Raw genomic sequence first — 25,715 nt, 5'->3', positions numbered from 1 at the left:
TTCTCATACCAAGATCTTCAGTTATTATTAGATGAACCGTTTCTTGATTGATGTTCAGTTCTTCTGCAATCATTTTCATGGATAATCTTCGATTAGATCGTACGAGTTCACGCACCCTGGCCAAGCTGACCCGTCTGTGAGGTTGCAGTCTTCAACATTTGTTCTGCCTTCACTAAACATTTTATGCCAACAAAAAACTTGAACTCTTGACATAACCTCCTCTCCAAAAAGCCTTCTGAATCTTGCAGTAAGCTGTTGTCGTGTTTTCACCCAATTTAACGCTAAAAGAAATGGCATACCATTGCGCAATATTATATGGTTCCATTTCCGTGACGAGAGACACAAACACGTTTTAAATTATTGCAGTACAACTCACGACTGTGCAGTTGTATAAATGTGCCGCTTGGACTAGAAGCAGCTTATAGACCAAGGTCAAAGATGTTGTGCCTACACAAGCCTGCAGGGTTGCCACATCTTGCAAACAAAATCAGTCTCATTACTTTATTGTCGCACCTCGTAATGCTATTCGGGTGCCCATTGTTGTACCATGGATTTGTTTGTAGGTGATGTGTTCAGAGGTAAAGTAATTGTGGATGAGGATATAGTTGGTCATGGTGACCCGGAAAGAGGTTGTAGATTTGGAATCTGTCAAGCTTTGGAAAAGGGTGTGGCATCAGTAGTGACGAGCATGGCACATTGTAGTAAAGGAAACAGGAATTGTGGAGAGTTGGTGGAGGAAATCGCTGGTGTCTTTGGTATAGGACGGTAGGCTGCAGGTAATAGGCTAACCATTTTGATCTATGAGAGCAGAGATTCTCTCACTGGGAGCACAGTAACCAGACATACTAGTGTGCCCTAGGTGGCTGAGTTTATGGATTTTAGGAAGTATGTAGAAGGTAGGTGTGTGAGGAGTGGTAAGGGTGGGTGGTGGGGTGGGTGGTGGGGGAAGGGGAAGGGAGGGGGAGGGAGGGGGGGAGAGAGAGAGAGAGAGAGAGAGAGAGAGAGAGAGAGAGAGAGAGAGAGAGAGAGAGAGAGAGAAGAGAGCAGCCTGTGACACAAAGGCTCATCAAATACAGGATTATCACTATATAATGTTGGTTATAAGCAAAAGATGCTTCTCCTTTCGAAATGTGTCCACTATTCCACGAGGAGAAGATGCCAGCTGTAAGCAATTTTGCTAAAAGATTAAGTGTCATACAAAGTAAATACAGAAGCCCTAGAATGCAAAGAAGGCATGGTACAAGAGAAGGCCATGCAGCCCGAATAGCATGTCGGGCAATACATAATGCAGTCTAATCCGTACGTTCCTTTTGGAAAAAAAATATTCATTATGAGATACCAGAGGAATTATGATCTGGTCAAAGCTATATCTCCAACCAATGTAATGTTACAACTCCCAACATTTATCACTTGTTTGTATGGGATGAGTCCACCCATTTAAGACCCACCGACGTGAACAAATTATGCTACCGTTACTCCAGCTAATCCATATGCCTTAGGTCATGATGTCGCCCTTTACTGTAAGCAATGTGATGATAGTAAAAACTCTGTGCTTTTTATTTGGTCTAGTAGGAAACATTGATATTGTCTAGTGTGATATGCTGATAATTTTGTGAAATGTGTACCTGCCATAGCAATTGTGATTTGTATACAGATAGTACTGTATCTGGTATATACTTTAACACTGAGTGGGTTACGATTAGGGCAGTGAGAGAGTAGATTTATTTGTATGAACAAAGAAGTATGAGAGAGCATCTGGACTGATTTTGAGAAAGGAGCACCGAAGAGCGCGTAGTACTGTTTGTTGGAATAATGCAGGTGGTGGTATTTCAGTGGTACTTGTTCTACAGAAGGGTAAGGATCTGTGAATAGGGCTGAAGGAAGGTTGTGGTGCCACAGGCAGCCATAGTGGTGTAAGGAGAGTGCAGTATTGTATTTGTCAATGAACATAATCCAGATTTTGCGAAAAGCTATAATAAAAACAACTAAACGATTGTTACTATGCCGAGAGTACATGTACGTAATGCATTTCCCATCACATTTAGTTCGACAGCTCTGTCATTCACACCTACCCAGTAAGATACATGGCTCTGAAGTAGTTTGTATGATAGGAGCACCCAACAGAAAGTGCCATGCATTACTTTCTGCCTTGGAGTTGCTACAGTGTTGGACCAAGATCTACAAAGCTGACTCATGGGGTCCTGTGAGTTTAACCTGTTGCACACAGATAAGCCATTGTACAGGTCTCTTTGGTCCTTAAATATCAGCTATTTATTACTTTATCTATCTTAACACCCTTTCGAAATTCTTCTTAGAGAAAACCTGGTCCACAAAACTGCTACCCTGGATTCAACAATCCTCATCTCCCTGGGTCAAATGTTAGCCGCCCAGAATGGCTGGGTTTTGATGGAGCAACTATTTGGGCATACAAGGCAGTAACATAAAAAGCATCAGCACCAACTCAATATAAAGGGAACTTCCATGTCAGCCATCTCTCAATTTTGTTACTAATACACACTGTCTACCATCTCAGTCATCAAATTGTACAGATCTTACTCCTAATGATCTTCCACCTGCCAGCCTATACCAATAGTGTTAATGTCTGTGATGAGGTAGCTTATCTGTTGACGAGTTGTGAATGACTCCTATAAATAGTGTGAGCCAAAGACTCAATAAAATGTGTCCAAAATTAACTATGAAAAGTCAATTAGTTTCAGGTTCAACTAAAGAAAATAATTCTGAGAGCTGAATTCTTCTAAGAAGTGGAGAGTGTACTGGAGTGAGCGAGAGGCACGGCCTCATCGCCAAAAGCATACTACTTGACACAACATGCTGGTGCAGCATTAGGCCATGACGTCCACCTGCGACGCTGCAGCATGCCTGTCCAGTCAATGACTGATGAGGTTACTGCAACAAGGGATGCTTCGGTACACGGTATAAACTGCATATGCGGTGGCCACCCAACAACAAACCTACTCTGGCACATAGGAATACTGGCCTTCTGGTCACCGAGTCGGTGGCCACCACAGTGTAGCTTCTGCCATGAAGCCCCCATTGCGTAGCTGTCATCCCCACAGGATGATCTGTTTGTGGTCCAACTGCAGGACAGACGGGCTGAGTGTCGAACTGAGGCCCTCAACGGCATCTGAGCAACTGGGCCACCAGCTAGATGCTGGACTGGGGTTCATTCATACACGGATCATGTGCTCCGTGTCAGGGTCGAGTCTGCCAATCGCACAAGAATGCACATACTGCAAGGCAACGTCACCGTCGTGTCAGTGATCTGTGGGTCCAATATCCACTATCTCATGCCCACCAGACATGGGAACAAGTCTACTATTATGAACTGTGGAGAAATATAGGATTCAACTGACTTCGAGTGCCTTGTGACTCATCCTGCCCATTTATCTCCACCAGAGAGATCCTGCACCCCAACAGTTTTCTTTTCTGTTGGTAATGGAATTTCTTTGTAGATTCTTCTTCTAACAAATACAGTGTCATCCTTTCAGACTCCTTGTCATATGAACTGACATCTATATTATGCACGACAAATGCTGCAACTATAATAACTGTTGCACCATCTGGTTTTACTCTGACTACGAAACTTAAACATCTCAGCATTTTGCACATTAATAAACACTGCCAAAAACGTGAAAGTACTGCCAAGTGGAGAAAAAAGTAATTTCGAGAACTGACTTGGGGTCGAATCTGAGAGCACCTGGACGCAACCACTGAGCCACCAAAGAAAGTATTCATTCTGTCACTGGCTGATAAATATTACTTTGCTAAATGACTTACTATGCTTAATACTATTACTGTTCATCAATGCGCATGCATCAGTCTTTGCTGTTTAAGCTCATGATCAGTACTTAAAAATTAAATACAAATTGTGTGGTTACTACTATTTGAACCTTAAGAGCATTTTTGTGTGAGGTGTTAAACCATTCTTGGCTCCTGCCAAACTAAACATACTTAATTGTTCACAGCAAATATTTTGAATTTCTGTTTCTTACTGTTCCGCCAGGTGTATATAAAATGCCTCTGAACCAATAACATTACATACTAGTCACCTCCAACAATTTTGATGAGATCAATTACTATCCGAGTTTATTACTTACATAGCTGATAATTTCCTCATATTTTCAAGCTTCAGAAATGTGGGAGTAGCCTATTCACATATTTACTTATTATTTACTGTGTTAGTAACAATTCCTTTCTTACTTCTTTTCAACTTTTATTTGTGCAAAAAAGGAAGATCATTTTGTAATGTCACTTGGTTGTGGACTGATGATTGCAGCTGAACTTGACTTGATCCGTGAAATTTTGACAGTAAAAGATAATTTCAGTTCATGATGACATAATCTGAGCTTAACTTTTATACAACATAAATTTGAAAGGTCAGGTTGAGCCAAGTTTATTTTCTGGGCTAATTGAAGTTCAGCTTCTTTATACAACTGGGCCAGAATGTATAAAGTTCTGCATTCCAGAGAATTGATAACTAATCAACGTCTGTTGGCTGGTAGATCATGTACCACCATGTTCCTAGGCTTGTACTCCTGGTTTGTGTGTTATGCATTTTAGTGACTGCGTTTCACAGACAATTGGCAGAAGAGTAAGAAAGGGAAATTCAAAACATTTGCAATGAAAGGTTGAGGATATGGGGCTTGACATGTCCAACAATGACTGAACACTTCTTACAAAAATTCTCTCTAGGTTCTAGTAGCAGTAACTACACAATTTCTAATACACTGAGGTGACAAAGGTCATGGGATACCGATATGTACAAACACAAATGACAGTAGTATCATGTACACAAGGAATGGGCAGTGCACCAACGAAGCTGTCATTAGTACACAGGTGATTCATGTGAAAAGATGAGCACTGCGATTATGGCTGCACGATGGGAATTAACATACTTTGCACACGGAATGGTAGTTGGTGCCAGACGCATGGGGCATTCCATTTTGGAAATCGTTTGGGAATTTATTATTCTGAGATTCACAGTGCCAAAAGTGTGCCAAGAACATCAAAGTTCAGGCACTACCTCTTACCATGGACAACACTGTGGCAGACAGTCTTAATAAGTGAAAGCAGCAGCATTTGCATAGAGTTGTCCGTTCTAACAGATTGCATGAAATAACCACAGAAATCAATGTGTGATGTATGGCAAACTTATCCATTTGGACATTGTAGCAAAAGTCTGGCATTAATGGGCTATGCAATGAAAGACCAATGTGAGCGCCTCTGCTAACAGCATGACACTGCCTACAGTGCCTCTCCTGGGCTCATATCAGTTGGATAGTAGACAAATGGAAAACTATGCCTTGGTCAGATGAGTCCCGATTTTAGTTGGTAAGGTTCCTATGTGTCCACAAGGCACTGTGTAAGCTTGTGGTAGCTCTATAATGGTGCGGGCTGTATTTACATGGAATGGACCAGGTCTTCTGGCCCAGCTGAACTGATCATGGACCGGAAATGGTTATGTTCAGCAACATGGAGACAGTTCGCAAATACGCACGGACTTAGTGTTTCCAAACAATGATGGAATTTTTATAGATGACAATGTGCCATGTCAGTGGGCCACAATTTTTCTGATTTGAAGAACATTCTGGACAATTCGAGAGAATGATTTGGCCACGCAGATCGCCCATCATGAATTTCATTGAACATTTGTAGATCATAATCCAGAGGTCAGTTCGACACAAAATTATGCACTGACAACACTTTTGCGATCATGGATGGCTGTAGAGGCAGCATGGTTCAATATTTCTGTAGGGACTTCCAACGACTTGTTGAGTACATGCCACATAAAGTTGCTGCACTTTGCTGGGCAAAAGGAGGTCCCACATGATATTAGGACTTATCCCATGACTTATATTACCTCAGTGTAAATTTTTAACTATTGAATACAGACTTACACTGCAATAGCAACTGCATGCACATTGATGGACATAAATAGTAGTAAGCTTCTGTCCACTTCCTGTAACAGTACGCCTGGCGAAATTACCACCTCCAATTTTTCAAATTTGAATAGTTCTGGTACTATTTTTACTCAAGTTTACACAGCACACATAATTACAAAAGATGAGCTGTAATAACTGTAGAGTGTGTATTAAAATTATACCTTGTCATGTGGGGATGCTTTCATGGTCGTTTCCTTTATACTGACAACATATTTTCAAACTTTTTCACTGAGATTTGTCCCTATGTTCTGTGAACTGAAGTCAATGGCTACTTCTTTATACACCTTTGTTAACCAGAGTAACTTTCAATTTTTTTTCCCCTTCTGTTGTGTCTTTATACTGACCCCAATACGACTTCCAGTAATAAATCATTTTCTACTTTTGAGCATTTTTTCTGTTTATTTTTCTCCATCTTTACAAAAAGACATATTTGATAATAAATACTGTGTATTTATAATGAATGATTAATAACTGTGGTCAAAGTGCAATGATTGTGTCAATAGCTGATTTTAGCTGCATAGAAAAAGAGTATTTCATTGTAATATACAGGACATGGCGGAAAGCATTTCCAATTTGATAGGCAGTGTGCAGCAATAGAGTACAGTGGTGGTGATGGGGGCGTCCTTGAATAACTGCATACGTGCTGGTTTCAGCGTACAGCATGGCTTGCTCAGGTGAACATCACACTTTTGTTGTTGAGCAGTTTACTCAAAACAGTGTATCGCCAATAACTACTCAATGTGCATTCGTTTCACGCTCAGTTGATGGGACCCAGCTCCCGATAACAAAAACATTTATTTGTAGGTTTCAAATTTTTGAGAGAGAGGTTCTGCTTTGAAACATAAGCCCCAAGGTCAACGATGGACAGCTATGGGCCCAGAAAATGTTGCTGCAGTGAGAGGTTCAGTTTAACAATCTCCTCTATGTTCCACAAGAAAGCATGCGTTAGCCTTATTATTATCAGATTGAAGTGTGAGAAGAATCTTGCATTGAGATTTGAAAATGCATCCCTACAAGATTGTGTAGGACCAAGAAAGAAGTGGAAGAGATTACAAAGATAGTAGGCACAATCCGTATCACTTCAGGCAGGGGGATTACCTTCACAGTCTCGGATGTTATTGAATTTAGCATATGTTAAAATTCAGGAGTAAGTAAGAAACATGCACTTTTTTTTTTATTTTCTCCAAAAGAATTCCAGCCCCGAGATACAGGCCTCCAGAGATGACATTGCGAACACCATTTTGAAGAAGCGAATTTCGGAAAATTTTTTCAATTGCTGCATCTCTGTAACAGTTCTAGATATTTTGTTAGAGTTTTTTTTATTTGAAAGATAACTGCTTTATGATTACAATGGTATCCTTCGTTTGGACATATCTGTCAAAGTTCTTTTACTGTTGCCTTTTGAATTAAGAGATTTTTTTTCAAAAATGCCAATCCAGAAAAGTTAAGATTTTTTTCTGTTGCTTAGTACCATGTAGTACTATATTATCTGTAAAGGAGAGCTTCCACTTTTTGGACAGGTTTTATTTTAAAAACTCAACTTTCAAGGGCAATGTACACCTTCACTGAAGTAGTTTCTTAGTAATTTCTTTGTTACAATGTTTATTTCTATCGTCTTTGTTGCAGTTATTTCTTATCACTTTCTTTGTTACAATTATTTCTCTTGATTTTCATTGTTGCAGGTATTTCTTACACTTTGTTGTAGTTTCTTGTCAGATTCTTTGTCACAGTTGCTCATTGCAGGTTTCTGTATTGTTAGTTGTTCATGCTAATTTTTTTACTGAAGAGGCTTCTAAGAAACCTGAGACCATCCAGTGAATTCTGTGTTTTCATGAGGAATTTGCCAGTTGACACAGCTGCAGTATGTTTTGTGAAAAGGACTGTTTGAAATGTCTTCTGACTGGGCCACAGGAGAGAAGCGTACTTACTATCTGCGTATCAATAAAAGAGTGATGTATAAGATAAACAAATAAACAGACTCTGTTCAAGTTGGGAATAAGGGTTCTCATTTGAAGACTTTGTTTCAAAGTGAAGATGTTTCCAGTGACTACTTTTTGTGTTATAAATGTTTTGACAGAATAACAACAATTATAGTGTCTAAACAAGGTTGAAGCCCCCCCTGGTGCAGATGATTCAGATTTTGCATCAATAGAGGAAGAATTAAATACCCTGAATCAGTCAACTACCGAGGCAGGTGTTAGTCCTGTTAAGAAACTGTGGTCAGTGAAGCCGAGCCATAAGCTCTATGCATCATGGAAGCGGAGAGAAATTACTAAAGCTATGGATGAATACAATGCATCATGGAAGCGGAGAGAAATTACTAAAGCTATGGATGAATACACTACAGCAAAACTGGCAACACTCTTCAAGGCAGAAATTCCATCTTCAGAAGAAAATGAACCAAAGTACCTTTGCACCTCTTGCCAGGAATTTTTCACAAATATCAATTCAGCTGTTGAATATTGTGCATCCTACAGTGAAAAGGTGCAAGTTTTAACTGTTATTCCACAGACATTTAAAAAAAAAAAAAAAACAATTTTGAACCATATTCCATCAGTATCAAAGTACATTGTAGACAAATCAAAAAATGTGAGGTCTGTAAAAGGAGTCTTTGGAAGAACAGATCCTATTATGCTAATCCTGTAGAAGCAGCTCAAGTTTAAATAGTGCACTTATTTTATCTGGAAGATAAATGGGACTGTTCTTGCTAGAGAGAGAGAGAGAGAGAGAGAGAGAGAGAGACAGAAAAGAACACTATAACAGTTGAAGGTCAAAAAGTTGTGAAAGTGAAGAGGTACATGACTTGCAGTATTAAAGAAACTTTTGCAATTTATAAGAGCAACTATACAACTTCACATATTGGAAGACCAAAATTTTATGTACTAAGACCTAAGTGGGTAGTTCCACACTCATCTAGAGATGTCGGTTTGTGTGTGTACTGCACAAATTTTGAACTTTGTATGGTAACTTTGAAGAACTTACTGGAGCACGTGACATATGACACCTTGGCTGGGAGTATGAAGTCTGTGATGTAAAGGGAGAAACTTGTTTGTTTCAAGAATGAGGTGACTGCCCTGGAAAGGGATGAATGTCTTTACAGACACTTGGCCTAGAAGACTTGGATAACTCTGCAGAAATTACATATGCGACATGAGAGGAAAATAAACTAATTAAGAAAACTGTTGCCTTTGACAGTTTCATTGATGAACTTGGTAAATGGTCAGTGAAAGCAGTAACACACCAGCATCTGAAGAAATTGCAACAGCACATTGCAGAAGTGGAAGCGTGTGTACAGGCTGAAGAACTGTGTTTACTACTTCACTGTGATTTTGCTGAGAACTGATCTGTTATTCTCCCACAAGAAGTACTAGGATATTATTGGAGTAATGACCAGGTTTCAATTTTTACAGGAGTGACATATTTTCAAAACAAGACCACAAGTGTTACAGTTAGAAGTGATGAAACAGGACATGACTCAACACATGCTTTGCTAGCAATGCACAAAATTCAGCTGCAAACAGGGACAGATAAGATAATCATCAGTTCTGATGATGCTCCCAGTCATTTTAATAATCGTTGCCAGTTGTTTGAATTGAGTAAGTCGCTTGTGCCAACTGACTGGGTATACAGTGCTACTGGTCATGGAAGGGGCCTTGTGATGGTGTAGGAGGCCTGCTGAAGCACCATACTACAAAACAATCTTTCCAGACCAAATACAGCTGCGATTCAGAATGCCGAGGATTTTATAAGAATCGTGAAATCTTACACATCCACAGGCCTCATTCTTTTGTCCAAAGAGGAAATTGAAGAATTCCATGAGCAGAAAAAAAGAAGAATGGTCCAAACAAACTACTCCTGTGAAAGGAATTCAGAAGATACATTTTTGGACTCTAAGTGGTGGGCGAACTCATATTGCATGCACTTTAAAGAGCAAGAAAGAAGAAATTTCGTTTGTTCGGCCAACACCTCAGAAACAGCAGGATAATATTCAGATTCACAACCTGAGAAGGGGGATATTTGTGGTATGTGTGTATAACTGACTGGTGGATTGTAGAGACTATAGACACCAGTTAAGAGTTAAACGAAATAAATTGTAGTGAACTTTATGATACCACATGGACCAGCTGCTGGATATAAGTTTCCAGCTGAAGGATAGCAACAATGCCATCAGTGCTCACTTCCTGTTCACAATGTTTTGAAGATTGTAAGTGTTCCAGTTCCTATTGGTTCAACACGAAGGCATCACTCTGTATCAAAGAAAGATACTGAAGCAGTGGGACGCATTTTTAGTTCAATGACTGGCTAATTTCAGTAACAAACAGAGAGAACAGAAGTTGCATAAATTGAAACCTTTAAGTCTTTGCACCTTTCACATACATTTTGGAACCATTTAAAATGCTTGAAAAGTGAGTCTCTTACTCATCTTTATGTTTATAAAACTTGTTCAATCTAAAAGTGGAAGCTCTCCTTTTCATGGAATGTAGAACTATATGGTACTAATCAACTGGGAAAAAAAAAAAAAAAAAAAAAAAAAAAAAAAAAAAAAAAAAAAAAATTATGGATTGGCATTTAAAAAAATTCTGTAAATTATGAAAAAAGTTCAGAATGCTATAGTAAAAGAACTTTGACAAATAAGTCCAAATGGAGGATTTCTTTGTAATCATAAAGCAATTATCTTTAAAATAAAAAAACAACAAAAATCTAGAACTGTTCCAGAGATACATCAGTTTAAAATTTTTTGCAAAATTCACATTTTCAAAATGGTACACGCAGTGTCATCTTTGGAGGGCTGTATCTTGGAGCAGAAATTTTTTTGGAGAAAACAAAAAAAATACATGTTCCTTACTTGGTCCTTCATTTTAACATATGCTAAATTCAATAACATCCGAGACTATGAAGGTAAGATTTTTTCCTAGCCTGCCTGAATTGATATCGACTATGCCAGTAGAACACTGTGTGAAGGCTTGCTTCATAACTGTCACCGAGAAGAAATTGTAATTTTTTCAGGAGAGGCACATTTTCATTTGTCAAGTGCAGTAAATAAACAAAATTTCAGGTACTAGTCTGAAAACAACCTAAAAGAACTCCATAGTCCCAAAGTAGCAGTTTGGTGTGCTGTTTTTAATTTTGGAGTTATTGGTACATTTTTTTTTCTTCAAAGAAAATTGTGAGTGTTACTGTAAACAGCAATCGGTACTGTGCCATGCTCCGTAACTTCCTACAGTGAAAACTAGGCGAACTGTTTAATGACCCTGAGAGTGTGTGGTTCCAATAAGATGGCGCAACAGCTCACACAGCACTTCAATCACTGGCCTTGGTGAGGGAAATGTTTTCTGGACATGTCACTACTTTGCATGGTGATACTGGGTGGCCATAACTTTCACCAGACTTTTTTCTGTGGAGCTATCTCAAGCCCAAAGTGTAACAACATCACCCTCAAACTTTAGAAGCCATCAAGGAAATGATAACCAAGACGAAGGAATCACACCGCCTTGACTCGCAGAGTAATGAGCAACTTCAGAGGAAGGCTCAACCAATGGATCAACAATAGAGGCAGCCATTCGAGTGACTTATTGTTTAAATCAAGTTAATACACCATATTCTTAAATGGCATTATGTGTGTTCTTAGATAATAAAAATGTCCTATCTTATTCAGTTTCATTTATCTCAGCTTCCCAAACAGGAGTGTTGTTCTTGCTGCACCCTGTAGACCAACACTGAACGTTCAACTGATTAAAATTTATTATTATACTACACAGTGAATTCGTGAACTGGTTTCATTTTCTTAACACAGCTCAAAATCGGTCTCCAGTCACTGGGGTTTACACAATTGGCCCATAGTATTCTAGTCTGCCACCAGCAATACGTACCATACGAACAACACATTATCATGTAGACATATATACTTACACTGGAAAAATTACAGACAATCAGCAAGCATTCTCACCTAGGTGCCGGCCCAGCCAGCAACAGGCCTGGGTCATTCATCCCAGAGGCAGAGCTGTTTGTGCCGCACATAATAAGAGAGAAGACTGCACTTTCGACAAGTCTTAATGCCACAGCGATATCCACCTCCAGGCAGGGCTGCTGCCCTATCCTTGCCCTTGCAATACTTCAGACCACAAGGGTACCACCCAACACAAAGCTCCAGATTACAAGTGCAAGCATGCCAAGGGTCCGCAGTTTCGAGGCAGCGGGGAACAGGTCCTGCCTGTGATCCTCCGTCAGGTGGTGACCTAGAGACAGAGGCAAGCAGTGCCGACAGTGATGCACCTGCAACAGAGGAGATACTGTAACTGGTCTGTAAATTGTAACACGCACGCATGCATCACAGAATTAGAATGTAAGCACTGACACAGAGAGCCATTTAAATCTGTAATTTAATTTATCATTCAAAGTACTAGCAAAATCTGAAACTTATCAATGTACTGTAATTCTTTTGATTAGTTACCTAGTGATGCTTTAATGCAATATTCTTTCAGAACAATTACTAAATCACGGTTTTTATCTAAGTCACTGCACTGAAAAACAACTATGTCTATACCCTGAAAGCTGCCTCATGTGATCCACCCATTCCCAGACACTGCTGCAATGTTCAAACACAGCCAGCAGGCTGAAGAGTGTCCAGTTAGCCTTGCTGCCCATCCATTTTGGTGGCTTCTGTGGAAGTAATGCTCCATCCAGTATATGAAAGCAGATTGGGGAGTGGTCACTGGAATGACTGGGGAGTGATCAATGGAATGAAGGTCATCAATGACTTCCAACTGAACAAAGTCTGTGTGGTCTGTAGAGAAGCAAGAGAGGACAATGGCTGAGTATGACCCACATCAGCACAGAAATTGGGAGTACCTATGTTGAGGATGCACAGCTCATGAGAATCCTGAGGCTCTGAAACCCAACACCGAGGGCAAGCAGAGGTTGAGCTCCACAAAACAAGATGAGCATTGAAGTTTCCTAGCAAGAGAAATGGTCGGAGAGTTGTTTCACAAGACCTATGAGAGCCTCGGAGGCTACTGCACCTTGCATGAGGAGCAAACAGTGATCCTCCGACACAAATTAATTTCAGCGGCAACTGTTTGCAGGTCAGTAGCTAGAGGAAGAGCTGAGGAGTGGTGTGCATTATCAACAAACACAGCAACCTGTCCCTTGGCCCTTTCTCCAGTCCTGTCATCCTCACAATAGAGCGTATAGACGCATAGTGCAGAGGCATCAGATGCTTTAAAATATGTTTCCTGCAAACACAAGCACAGGTGTGCAAAGTGTTTTATTTCCTCCACATTGAACCCATTAATATTTCACTATAGGATGGGAGCCATCTATGATGTGGGTAGCACTTTCATCCTATCTTTCAGCAAGGGTGGGGAATCCACAATGGGTGGAGGCTTCCTCTTGGGGCGAGATGATCGCCCCAGTCCGAAATCTGAAGAACATTCGAGAGAGGCACCAGACAGGATGACATCAACATTGTTGGACGGTGTACTGCAGTTTTCTTGTCCAAGGTGGCTTCAGAGCAACAACCATGGAAGTGACAGTGGCAGTGCTGGAAAATGGACTAGACATGATCTGTGGAGGGGCAGGAAGTTCCACAATGTCAGCAACCACGGCCTAGTCCGAAGTTCTACGGGGAGGAGCAGGCTTCAAATTAACTGCAGCAGCAAAAGTACGCTGACAAACACAACCACTAGTGCTGACAAGCAATCTTCATTTGTGTAGCAACATTAAGTTTCTGGACTGGCTGTTTGAGAACGGAAGCAAATAGGCAGCGAACATGGGAGGCTGCATGACCTTTTATATCTTTTACACTTCACCATGTCTTTTTATCTCCCAAATTTTCTGTTCTTCAAGGAAGACACTGCAGTCCCTACTCCAGACAGGGTGATCCCCAGAGCAGTTGACACAATTCAGAGGAGAGGAACAACATACTCCAGCGTGGGTGACATTACCACATTTGCTACTGGGCAAATTAAAACAGAGCATCAGGTTTGGGAAATAATGGTGATGACGATGACCATATTTGGTTGTGGGACACTCAACTGCGTGGTTATCAGCACCCGTACAAATTCCCAATCTTTTCACTGTACAGTCTCCCAACTTTCACGAATGATCATGAAATGATGAGGACAACACAAACACCCAGTCCCCAGGTAAAGAAAATCCCCAACCCGGCAGGGAATCAGACCCAGAGACAGCAACGCTAGCCACTAGACCATGAGCTGCGGACTTGGGAAATAAGGCTGTACACTTAGGTGAAGGAAACCTGCCTTGACCTGCTCTGGAAGCTCGGTGCTGTTAAATGTAAGAATATCAGTCTGACTTGACAAGATCGCCATTCGCCCTTTTCATAATGTCTTGCACATCCACAATGCCTTCTCAGGACCACTCAGCTTTCAGTTCTTCTCGGGGAATGTCAACTAGATCCCTGTAAGTCACAAGACATTTGCTGTAGTTCATCGTATTGTGGAGTTTGGTTTCAACTGCACACTCCACAAGGCATTGAGCTTTCTGGAAGTTCTTCACTTGTTGGGAATAAGATGATTCGACCAACAGGGTCCATTTTGCAATAGCTTGACAAATTTTAAAGCTCCCGCAATGCCCTCTATATGCTAGAGAAGAGCAAAATCTTCTCAAAGCTAAGTTCTTTTAATTTCACTATGATGAACACATTCCGATAACCAGCATGCACTCTGTTACTATCAACTGGAGAACTGGCTACCTGAGTCCTGTTGTTTGATTGAGTGTTGGTACCTTCCAGTGGCCCACCCTGTCCACTAGGAGGAGGAAGAGAAAATTTTGAACGATCTATTTCAGTCCCAAGAGCACCTAGGGAACTTACAGCCCATCTAGACGGAGACCTACGAGGCTAGGTAAACTTTGTACAACTGAGAAGTGAGATTCCTCAGAGGTTACCTGCTAACACTGTTCCACCTCAACAGCCAAGGATCTCATCATCCGAGCAGTCAAGCCAAGATCCCCATTCTCTGTGACACACAACATTTCATGTCCGGCCACACAGTGGTCGCTGAAGCATGCCCAGAGCTTATGTTGACAGAGGACTAGTGGCACTTACCAGTCCCCCAGATAAAGACCCCGGGATTGCCAAGCCAGTACCCAGCAAACGAAATCCAAGCTCCTGAGGGCCTCATAAATGGTGGTAATCTGCTTGGATACTGCAGAATGGAAGGAGATCTTTCTGGAATTAACTACAATGTTATTTTGTTAGCAGGAAAATCATTTATTAGAGAAGGAGTTCTAGTGTGCTTTGATGAAGAGTAGTTAAGGGTGTGAACCCATATGTGTACCTATATGAAGTGAAGTAATAAAAATATTGGGAAAGACACTTTCTCAATGGTTTTTATTTTTTTCTTATTGATGTAAATCTTTTGTAGATGCCTGAAACTACTGCTTTATTTTATTAATTATAAAGCTCGAGTCCATCTTAGTTAACCTGTCATTGTCCAGCATGCATTTCTTTCCTTAGGACAATCGTCTTTTCTTTCCGGTGATTTTATCTTTCCACACAGTTCCTCAGTAGACCTTAGTCTAACCTGTCCATCAACCCACCTGTTGATCAAGTGATTTTCTCAATACACATTTTTCCTTTTTTATCAGCTAGTTGACTCATCCCTTTGTGCTCAACAAGGTTTCAGATGTATTTAATCATTCTCCTTTGATAATAATGCTTTAGTATCTTAACTTTCTTTTATGAAAGTCTGAAATCAGATGGTAGGCCCCTTTCAACCCTGTGAAGACAGTGCTTGCTCCAAAATTCAGATATCAACATAGCGGAGCTACCAGTTTACTGTGTGGCCTGACATGAAATGTTGTGTGTCACAGAGAACGGGGATCTTCGCTTGACTACTCAGATTGTAAGGATGGTATGTTCCTCTACATATAAAAAAAAAAGCCTCAATCTCAAGGTGTGTTGTCCGCTGATGAGATCCTTGGCTGTTCAACAAATATAACAGTTATCAATATATGAAATCAACACGTTCAACTGATCACCAGTATCATGAGGGTAGGCCGCATGATCGACACTAGCATAAAGAATGCTGGAGAGTGTGGCGAGAAGCAGAAAAATTATCATTTCAGTGGAGGGCTAATATGTAGCAGCAAATGGCTTTGGATTAACAGCAATACAGCAGCTCTTGGATTAGTTTATGCAGCAGGGGGATGAACTGTTGCAACAAATACTGCTTTTTCCACCTTTCATTCAGATGAGCAAGACTGGAAGAACTTTCATCGTTAGCTGCTGTTTCATTTCAAAGTATGAGAGATGATTGACATTGCTGTAAATGTTTCACTTGTCTTCCACCTACTAACCCAAAAATCTTATTCTTGCCCCCAAGAATTGTAGTACCTATAATATCCTGAATCTCTTGAATTTTCTGAAATATGAATAAAATTTTTACCATTTTGTGAACAAAATCTCATACAGTTGGTCCACATTTTAGATGTTCTGAATGTCGTGAACACCTGCCTGCCAGAGCTTAAATGTTTGTCTTGTAAGTACTGTTTTGAATGTGAAAATTCTGCTTGTCCGCACTATGAGGTTTGCGGTAACGGACATGCTCTCTCACTTTCTGTATATAGTGTGCAAGCACAACTCATCCTTGATTGCCACAGTTAGAACAAATCCTCACTATCAACATTGCTCCAATTATCCTTGTCTTAGATAAAAGTCTACAATTTATTCCTGATCTACTACATAATTTCTGTCAAGGAATGGCATCATGCACATCACTGTAGCATTGTTTCACCCAGCCTCCAGGAGTGTTGCAAAGTATTTCGTTCAAACATTGAAGATTCAGATGAAGAAGGACAACAAGGTTTCAGAGTAACAGGGAAACAAGTGATCTAGTTTTAGCCATTAGACAACAAGCAGTAAAGTACTAGTCAAAAGGGAAATATCTGATTGTAGTGTTTTTAAACACAGGAAAAGCCTGTAACAGTGTTCCAAGGTGCAAAATAAGGAACTGTTTGCATTAACTGGAGTTCCAGGTTCTCTAGTTCAAAAGATTCAACAGCCGTTTTAAAACAGCAAAAGCACTATATATCTAGGATATGGTAGATAAGAACAGTTCCAAACAAAGAGAGGAGTACAACAAGATAGTGCACTACCTCCATTACTTTTAATTGCACTCATGGATTTAATTATTAAAGCTGTACAACATGGAGATGTAACACAGTTTTTGCAGATAACGTTGCCACCTGGTGAGAGAGAGAGAGAGAGAGAGAGAGAGAGAGAGAGAGAGAGAGAGCACAACAGACTCAGAGGAAATTAGACTGCAGGACTAATAAGTTTAATAAGCACAAGTTAACTGCAAGCAAGAAGAAAACTTTAGCTATAAAGCCGCACAAACATCCAGACAATGCACCTCCAAGTTGATGGAGAAAGAACTGAATGTGTAGAAAGCTTTAGTTACCTTGGACATGTGGCATCAAACTAGGGGGGGGGGGGGGGGGGGGGGGGGTGTTTACGTTAAAAATCCAAAATAGAGTGCCAAAAGGCTCCAAGTTGTTCTACCTAGTATGAAACCTACTGTGAAATAAAGTAGTTCCCATAAAAGCTAAACAATGTTTAAATAATATCATCTGCTTACCATGACATACAGTGGTTCGACAAACTGTATGTTATCAAAAAGACTTCGGCAAACTACAGGCATGTGAAGTGAAATTTTTACATTCTGTTATGCAAAAGAAGAGACCAAATTAGAAAAAAAGTGCATTAGAAATGGCATGCAAGTGACCTGCACTATGGAGGAAAGACTATGAATTGCACGGATGAAATGGTTAGGGCACATGCAAATGGTGCCCGAGACTAGAACCGCTAGACATACTTGGAAATTACACTTTGCAGAGGCACAATTCTTGGACTTTCCAGAAAAAGTGGTTAGGTGAAATAAATGATGACCTTCAGAAAGGAGCAACACTGAAAGCTGTAAAAAGAAAGGAAATGTATAATGATAGGAACAGATGGAGACGTATTGTCCACACAAGATACCCACATGATGATGGTGATGATCATCATCATATCAAAACCCTCATATTCATTATTATTTTAAGCACAATGGCATGGTGTACGCACACACCCTCACATTAACACAGTTTCAATATAAAAACAAATATGTAAGTAAATAGATTATGACGAATTCGCCACTTTTGGTAGTATTGTATATTCTTTTGACTTCTTAGTTCATAGCAAGTAACCATGGTGTGCAGGAAGAGAGTAGAATGTAGATGATATGGTCTTTAGTCCGTAGACTGGTTTGGTGCAGCTCTCCATCCTAGTCTACACTCAACATGCATCATAATCTCTGTAACCTTTATCTATTTGAAGCTTCTTACCACAGTCCAGCCTTAGTCTACCCTTCTACACTCCTACCCCCCCCCCCCCCCCCCCCCCCACCCCTCCCACAAATGCACTGTCTTCCATTACTAGATGAATAAGTCCTTGATGCTGTAGGGCATTTCCTACAACGTAAACCGTTCAGTTTGATTCAATACCAACTCATTTGATTTACCGATCTAATCTAATTGTGCTTCGTCATTCTTTTGTAGCACCACATTTCAAAAGCTTCTACTCTCTTTTTGCCATAACTCTCCACAGTCCAGGTTTCACTTCTGTACAAGGACACACTCCAGACAAACGCCTTCCTTCAGAAAAAAAAAACAACTTGTTAATATTTAAATTTATAGTTTACGTTAACAAATTTCTCTTTTTAAAAAAACGCTTTTCTTGTTACTGGCAGGCTGCATTTTATATACTCTCCACTGCCACCATTGTTGGTTATTTTGCTGCCCACATACCAAAACTAACTGACTACTTGTAGTGTTTGATTTCGTAATCTAATTTCCTTAGAATTGTGTGATTTAATTTGATACATTCCATTACCCCCATTTTTCTTTGGTTGATGTTCATCTTATATCTAGTTTTCAATGCACTAGCCATTCTGATGTTCTGTTTTTCCAAGCCCTTTACTGTCTGGCAGATTTACAATGTCATTGGCAACTTTAAAGTTTTTACTTCTACTCCCTGATCTTTAATTTCCTTTTCAAATTGCTCCTTGGATTCCTTTATTGCTTATTCACCATACAGATTGAACAACAGTGGGGAGATGCTACAAACACAACTTCCCTTTTATATTTTTAAACTGTTACAACTGCAGGCTGATTTTCGTACAAGTTCTAGGTAACTCTTTGCTCCTTGTATTCTATCCCTGCTACCTTCACTGTTTCAAATAATGTATTCCAGTCAACAATGTCAACACTTTCTACAAATTTACAAATGCTATAAAAGTATCATTATACTTCCGTGGCACAATGACTGTTCCATAAAATTTCGGGCTTGCAGCCGCATAAATTTATGTGGCTGCATTCTCGAAATTTTATGGAACAAAGTTATAAAAGTAGGTTTGCCTTTTTTTTTACCTACCCTCTAAGATAAGTAATAGGGTCAGTATTGCATAGTGCAGTCCTACATTTCTCTGTAACACAAAATGATCTTCCCTGAGGTGTCATCTATCTTGCACACCAGGCAGAATCGTTTTGTCTTGCCTGGCTCTCCCAAGGATCTCAGTATTTCTGAGGGATTGTCATCTACTCCAGGGGCCTTGTTTTGAATTAGGTCTTTCAGTGCTCTGTAAAATTGTTCTCACAGTATCATATCTCCTATTTCACCTTCATCTACTACATTACCACATTCCATGTGGGAAAAATATATCTAAAAACAAAGATGATGTGACTTACCAAACGAAAGCACTGGCAGGTTGATAGACACACAAACAAACATAAACATACACAGAAAATTCAAGCTTTCGCAACCAACGGTTGCTTCATCAGGAAAGAGGGAAGGAGAGGGAAAGACGAAAGGATGTGGGTTTTATGGGAGAGCTTAAGGAGTCATTCCAATCCCGGGAGCGGAAAGACTTACCTTAGGGGGAAAAAAGGACAGGTACACACTCGCGCGCACACAAACACATATCCATCCGCACATACACAGACTCAAGCAGACATTTGTGAAGGCAAAGTGTTTGGACAGAGATGTCAGTCCAGGCGGAAGTACAGAGGCAAAGATGTTGTTGAATGACAGGTGAGGTATGAGCGGCGGCAACTTGAAATTAGCGGAGGTTGAGGCCTGGCGGGTAACGAGAAGAGAGGATATACTGAAGGGCAAGTTCCCATCCCCAGAGTTCTGACAGGTTGGTGTTAGTGGTAAGTATCCAGATAACCCGGACGGTGTAACACTGTGCCAAGATGTGCTGGCTGTGCACCAAGGCATGTTTAGCCACAGGGTGATTCTCATTACCAACAAACACTGTCTGCCTGTGTCCATTCATGCGAATGGACAGTTTGTCGCTGGTCATTCCCACATAGAATGCATCACAGTGTAGGCAGGTCAGTTGGTAAATCACGTGGGTGCTTTCACACGTGGCTCTGCCTTTGATCGTGTACACCTTCCGGGTTACAGGACTGGAGTAGGTGATGGTGGGAGGGTGCATGGGACAGGTTTTACACTGGGTGCGGTTACAAGGGTAGGAGCCAGAGGGTAGGGAAGGTGGTTTCGGAATTTCATAGGAATGAACTAAGAGGTTACGAAGGTTAGGTGGACAGCGGAAAGACACTCTTGGTGGAGTGGAGAGGATTTCATGAAGGATAGATCTCATTTCAGGGCAGGATTTGAGGAAGTCGTATCCCTGCTGGAGAGCCACATTCAGAGTCTGATCCAGTCCCGGAAAGTATCCTGTCACAAGTGGGGCACTTTTGGGGTTCTTCTGTGGGAGGTTCTGGGTTTGAGGGGATAAGGATGTGGCTCTGGTTATTTGCTTCTGTACCAGGTCGGGAGGGTAGTTGCGGGATGCGAAAGCTGTTTTCAGGTTGTTGGTGTAATGGTTCAGGGATTCCGGACTGGAGCAGATTTGTTTGCCATGAAGACCTAGGCTGTAGGGAAGGGACCGTTTGATGTGGAATGGGTGGCAGCTGTCATAATAGAGGTACAGTAGCTTGTTGATGGGTTTGATGTGGACGGACGTATGAAGCTGGCCATTGGACAGATGGAGTTCAACGTCAAGGAAAGTGGCATGGGATTTGGAGTAGGACCAGGTGAATCTGATGCAACCAAAGGAGTTGAGGTTGGAGAGGAAATTCTGGAGTTCTTCTTCACTGTGAGTCCAGATCATGAATATGTCATCAATAAATCTGTACCAAACTTTGGGTTGGCAGGCCTGGGTGACCAAGAAGGTTTCCTCTAAGCGACCCATAAATACGTTGGCCTACGAGAGGGCCATCCTGGTACCCATCGCTGTTCCCTTTAATTGATGGTATGTCTGGCCTTCGAAAGTGAAGAAGTTGTGGGTCAGGATGAAGCTGGCGAAGGTAATGAGGAAAGAGGTTTTAGGTAGGGTGGCAGGTGATCGGCATGAAAGGAAGTGCTCCATCGCAGTGAGGCCCTGGACGTGCGGAATATTTGTGTATAAGGAAGTGGCATCAATGGTTACAAGGACGGTTTCCGGGGGTAACAGATTGGGTAAGGATTCCAGGCCTTCGAGAAAGTGGTTGGTGTCTTTGATGAAGGATGGGAGACTGCATGTAATGGGTTGAAGGTGTTGATCTACGTAGGCAGAGATACGTTCTGTGGGGGCTTGGTAACCAGCTACAATAGGACGGCCGGGATGATTGGGTTTGTGAATTTTGGGAAGAAGGTAGAAGGTAGGGGTGCGGGGTGTTGGTGGGGTCAGGAGGTTGATGGAGTCAGGTGAAAGGTTTTGTAGGGGGCCTAAGGTTCTGAGGATTCCTTGAAGCTCCGCCTGGACGTCAGGAATGGGATTACCTTGCCAAACTTTGTAAGTAGTGTTGTCTGAAAGCTGACGCAGTCCCCCAACCACATACTCCCGACGATCAAGTACCACGGTCGTGGAACCCTTGTCCTCCGGAAGAATGACGATGGATTGGTCAGCCTTCAGATCACGGATAGCCTGGGCTTCAGCAGTGGTGATGTTGGGAGTAGGATTAAGGTTTTTTTTTAGAAGGATTGAGAGGCAAGGCTGGAAGTCAGAAATTCCTGGAAGGTTTGGAGAGGGTGATTTTGAGGAAGAGGAGGTGGGTCCCGCTGTGACGGAGGAAGGAACTGTTCCAGGCAGGGTTCAATTTGGATAGTGTCTTGGGGAGTTGGATAATTAGGAGTAGGATTAGGATCATTTTTCTTCATGGCAAAGTAATATTTCCAGCAGAGACTACGAGTGTAGGACAGTAAATCTTTGACGAGGGCTGTTTGGTTGAATCTGGGAGTGGGGCTGAAGGTGAGGCCTTTGGATAGGACAGAGGTTTCGGATTGGGAGAGAGGTTTGGAGGAAAGGTTAACTACTGAATTAGGATGTTGTGGTTACAGATTGTGTTGATTGGAATTTTGAGGTTTTGGGGGGAGTGGAGCTGGAAGTGGGAGGAGTAGATGGGAGAGACTGGGTCTGTGTGCAATGAGAGGAGGTTGAGGTTTGCTGGAAAGGTTGTGAACGGCGAGTAGTTGCCTTTCCGGAGGTGGGAAACCAGGAGATTGGATAGTTTTTTGAGGTGGAGGGTGGCATGCTGTTCTAATCTGCGGGTGGCCTGTAGGAGGATGCTCTGAACAGCCGGTGTGGGTGTGGGAGAGGAAAGATTGAGGACTTTTATTAAGGATAGGAGTCGACGGGTGTGTTCACTGGCTGAGTTGATGTGTAGGTGAAGGATTAGGTGGGTGAGGGCAATGGATTGTTCAGTTTGGAACTGGTATAGGGACTGATGGAAAGAAGGGTTACAGCCAGAAATGGGAACTTTAAGTGTGAGGCCTTTGGGGGTAATGCCAAATGTCAGAGAAGCCTGAGAAAATAAAAGGCTTTCATCACCACTGCTGAAGCCCAGGCTATCAGTGATCTGTAGGCTGACCGATCCATCGTCATTCATCCGGCGGACAAGGGTTCCACAACCGTGGTACTTGATCGTCGGGAGTATGTGGCTGAAGGACTGCGTCAGCTTTCAGACAACACCACATACAAAGTTTGCCAAGGTAATCCCATTCCTGATGTCCAGGCAGAGCTTCAAGGAATCCTCAGAACCTTTGGCCCCCTACAAAACCTTTCACCTGACTCCATCAACCTCCTGACCCCACCGACACCCCGCACCCCTACCTTCTACCTTCTTCCTAAAATTCACAAACCCAATCATCCTGGCCGCCCCATTGTAGCTGGTTACCAAGCCCCCACAGAACGTATCTCTGCCTACGTAGATCAACACCTTCAACCCATTACATGCAGTCTCCCATCCTTCATCAAAGACACCAACCACTTTCTCGAAGGCCTGGAATCCTTACCCAATCTGTTACCCCCGGAAACCATCCTTGTAACCACTGATGCCACTTCCTTATACACAAATATTCCGCACGTCCAGGGCCTCACTGCGATGGAGCACTTCCTTTCATGCCGATCACCTGCCACCCTACCTAAAACCTCTTTCCTCATTACCTTCGCCAGCTTCATCCTGACCCACAACTTCTTCACTTTTGAAGGCCAGACATACCATCAATTAAAGGGAACAGCGATGGGTACCAGGATGGCCCCCTCGTAGGCCAACCTATTTATGGGTCGCTCTTAATTTTTCTATAGGCAGCACCTTTCACCTATGTCTGCATGCTTCTCTAAGCTTATACTTCTGGCCCAGCCATTCCTGCTTTGCCTTTTGCACTTCTTAACAGGTTCATTTCTAGACATCTACAACCCATTTTAGATCAGGCACGCAGGGAAAGAACATGCTAATGTCTCTCGTTACAGGGAACAAATGTGCTTTGTCCAATGTTGCATATTAAGTTTTCGATTCCTTGTGGGTTGGCAAACAATACTGAAGCAAGAAACATAATTTTGAGTTGCAGATAGCCTTTTTGTTGTGCTTATCTGCAACTTAGCATCTCCACTATATGGCAAGTAGACTTCCCTTTTCGTAGTATTGTTACATTGCATCCTGCATTTTCCATTCTTTGAAACAGAGAATTTTCCTTTATTGTGCATTGTTGGTACTACTGAAAATTATTGCTTTAGTCTGAGACATTCTTTTTAGTAATGCAGGTGTTGTGAGTGATTCATTTCAGTTTGAATAATTAATTATTTATATTGAATGATGAGCACTTCATCTAAGGATGATTCTCACAACACCTCTCTCTCACAGTGTTAGGAAATGGCATGTACAAGGATAGATGAGTACAGTCTTGAAGAAATTAAGGATTAAGTCACACAAACTAGGAAAAGACTGCAACTGTAAGTTAAAGTGCTTTGCAGTAGTAAGTACTGAAGAAAGATAAAATATTATATGAAAATTTAGTAATATGGTAGGCTGGAATGAAAATTCACTGTATCCGACACAATTTATTACAATACTTCCGCTTGACAGAATGCTATCTAGTAAGAATGAAGATGAAGTTTAGCTTTGAGGGTGTAATTTCAACTACAGAGTGAGAATGAAATGTGACGACATTGTACATGAAATTCTTATATGCAGAAAAGCCTTCATGGCAGTACCATGGAAAAACAAGATGATGATTAATCACAGTTTGGAAATTTTTGAAGCTGAACAAGTCTGCTCATGCTGGAAGAGAGAAGTATGTTTCATAAGGCCATAGAAAATTAAGGAAGCAGTAGGAATGGCAGTTTATGATCACATTTCATTCATTTAAGAGTAGAGCAAGTCATGACAACAATGACAAGATCAAGAGGTTGTATCTCCCAGAGGATTTTTTTGATGGAAAAAAAAAAAATACACAGAATGTTCCAGGAAAAATAAACATATTTTGGTGTTTCATATGAAATGCATAGAATGGTATTTAACACCAAATTCAATATAGCTTTTGCGTATCCAAGGAATGACACACGCTCAACCTGCGGTAAGTACACTGCTGAGATGAAAGTGCTGAATGCAATGTTATCTGAAAATTTAACTGACAGGAAAAAACAAGTTTTGAAAGAAATCAATAAGATCACTATTGACCAGAAAGTACGCAAAGCAATCTGCACGTACTAACATAAAAATGTGCGCTTACTAAACATATGTACTAATGACATCTATTACACAAGACAGTTGTCTGTTTACTCTTTCAAAATCCTGAGGTTTCAAATGCAACTTCAGTGCTCTACACTTAAACTGAAGATATTAGAAGAAAAGGGACCAATAAAATAGTTTCCTATCTATATTTTTTCAACAGAATTATTGCACATGAAAGTCAAACATCTTGCAGTTTTTGTGGTTCATGTTCAGGCCAGAACAAGAATTACACTGTATCAAAGTATCTTAAATATCGTGTGAGTGATGAAACTTTTGGAGACAATTCAAGGAACTTTTACCCTATTACAAGACACTTTTTCATAGAGTGTTAATAACAGGGGACTGATAAACAATATAAGCATTAGCAGAAGTTCCAATGGATTGAGTGCAGATCACAATTGAAGCTTGATGTAAACCTAAGCCTTCCCATGACGTACTGGTCAATCAAGATAAGATTAAAAATTGGGAGTCATTTCTGAAGAAGAAACATTCGGGGAAATGTCCTTTGCTAACAAAACTCATCAGAGAGTCAGTCATCACAAAAAATATCCCTGCTGCATTCAACACGAGAAACTTATAATAGAGCTTGGATTTTATCAGCGGAGAGAGCTTCACAGCAACTACAAGAGTAGCAGTCACGACAGTATCTATCTCCTGCTTACAGATGTAAATTTAAAAATATTATTTTAGTATAAT

The 25,715-nt window shown here is 41.1% G+C and overlaps 1 protein-coding gene across 1 annotated transcript in view; it reads right to left on the bottom strand.

Moving 5' to 3' along the window:
* Positions 1–25,715, bottom strand: part of LOC126092199 (out at first protein) — an 81,860-nt gene that overhangs the window by 7,436 nt on the left and 48,709 nt on the right. The window contains exon 5 of the mRNA XM_049907688.1: positions 11,911–12,236. Coding sequence (XP_049763645.1) covers positions 11,944–12,236 — 293 coding nt within the window. The 3' untranslated portion in view covers positions 11,911–11,943. The remainder of the gene's footprint in view (positions 1–11,910; positions 12,237–25,715) is intronic.

The sequence above is a fragment of the Schistocerca cancellata genome, chromosome 7, assembly GCF_023864275.1.
Source record: "Schistocerca cancellata isolate TAMUIC-IGC-003103 chromosome 7, iqSchCanc2.1, whole genome shotgun sequence".
In the NCBI taxonomy this organism is placed as follows: Eukaryota; Metazoa; Arthropoda; class Insecta; order Orthoptera; family Acrididae; genus Schistocerca; species Schistocerca cancellata.
This window is presented reverse-complemented; position numbering and strand designations above follow the sequence as displayed.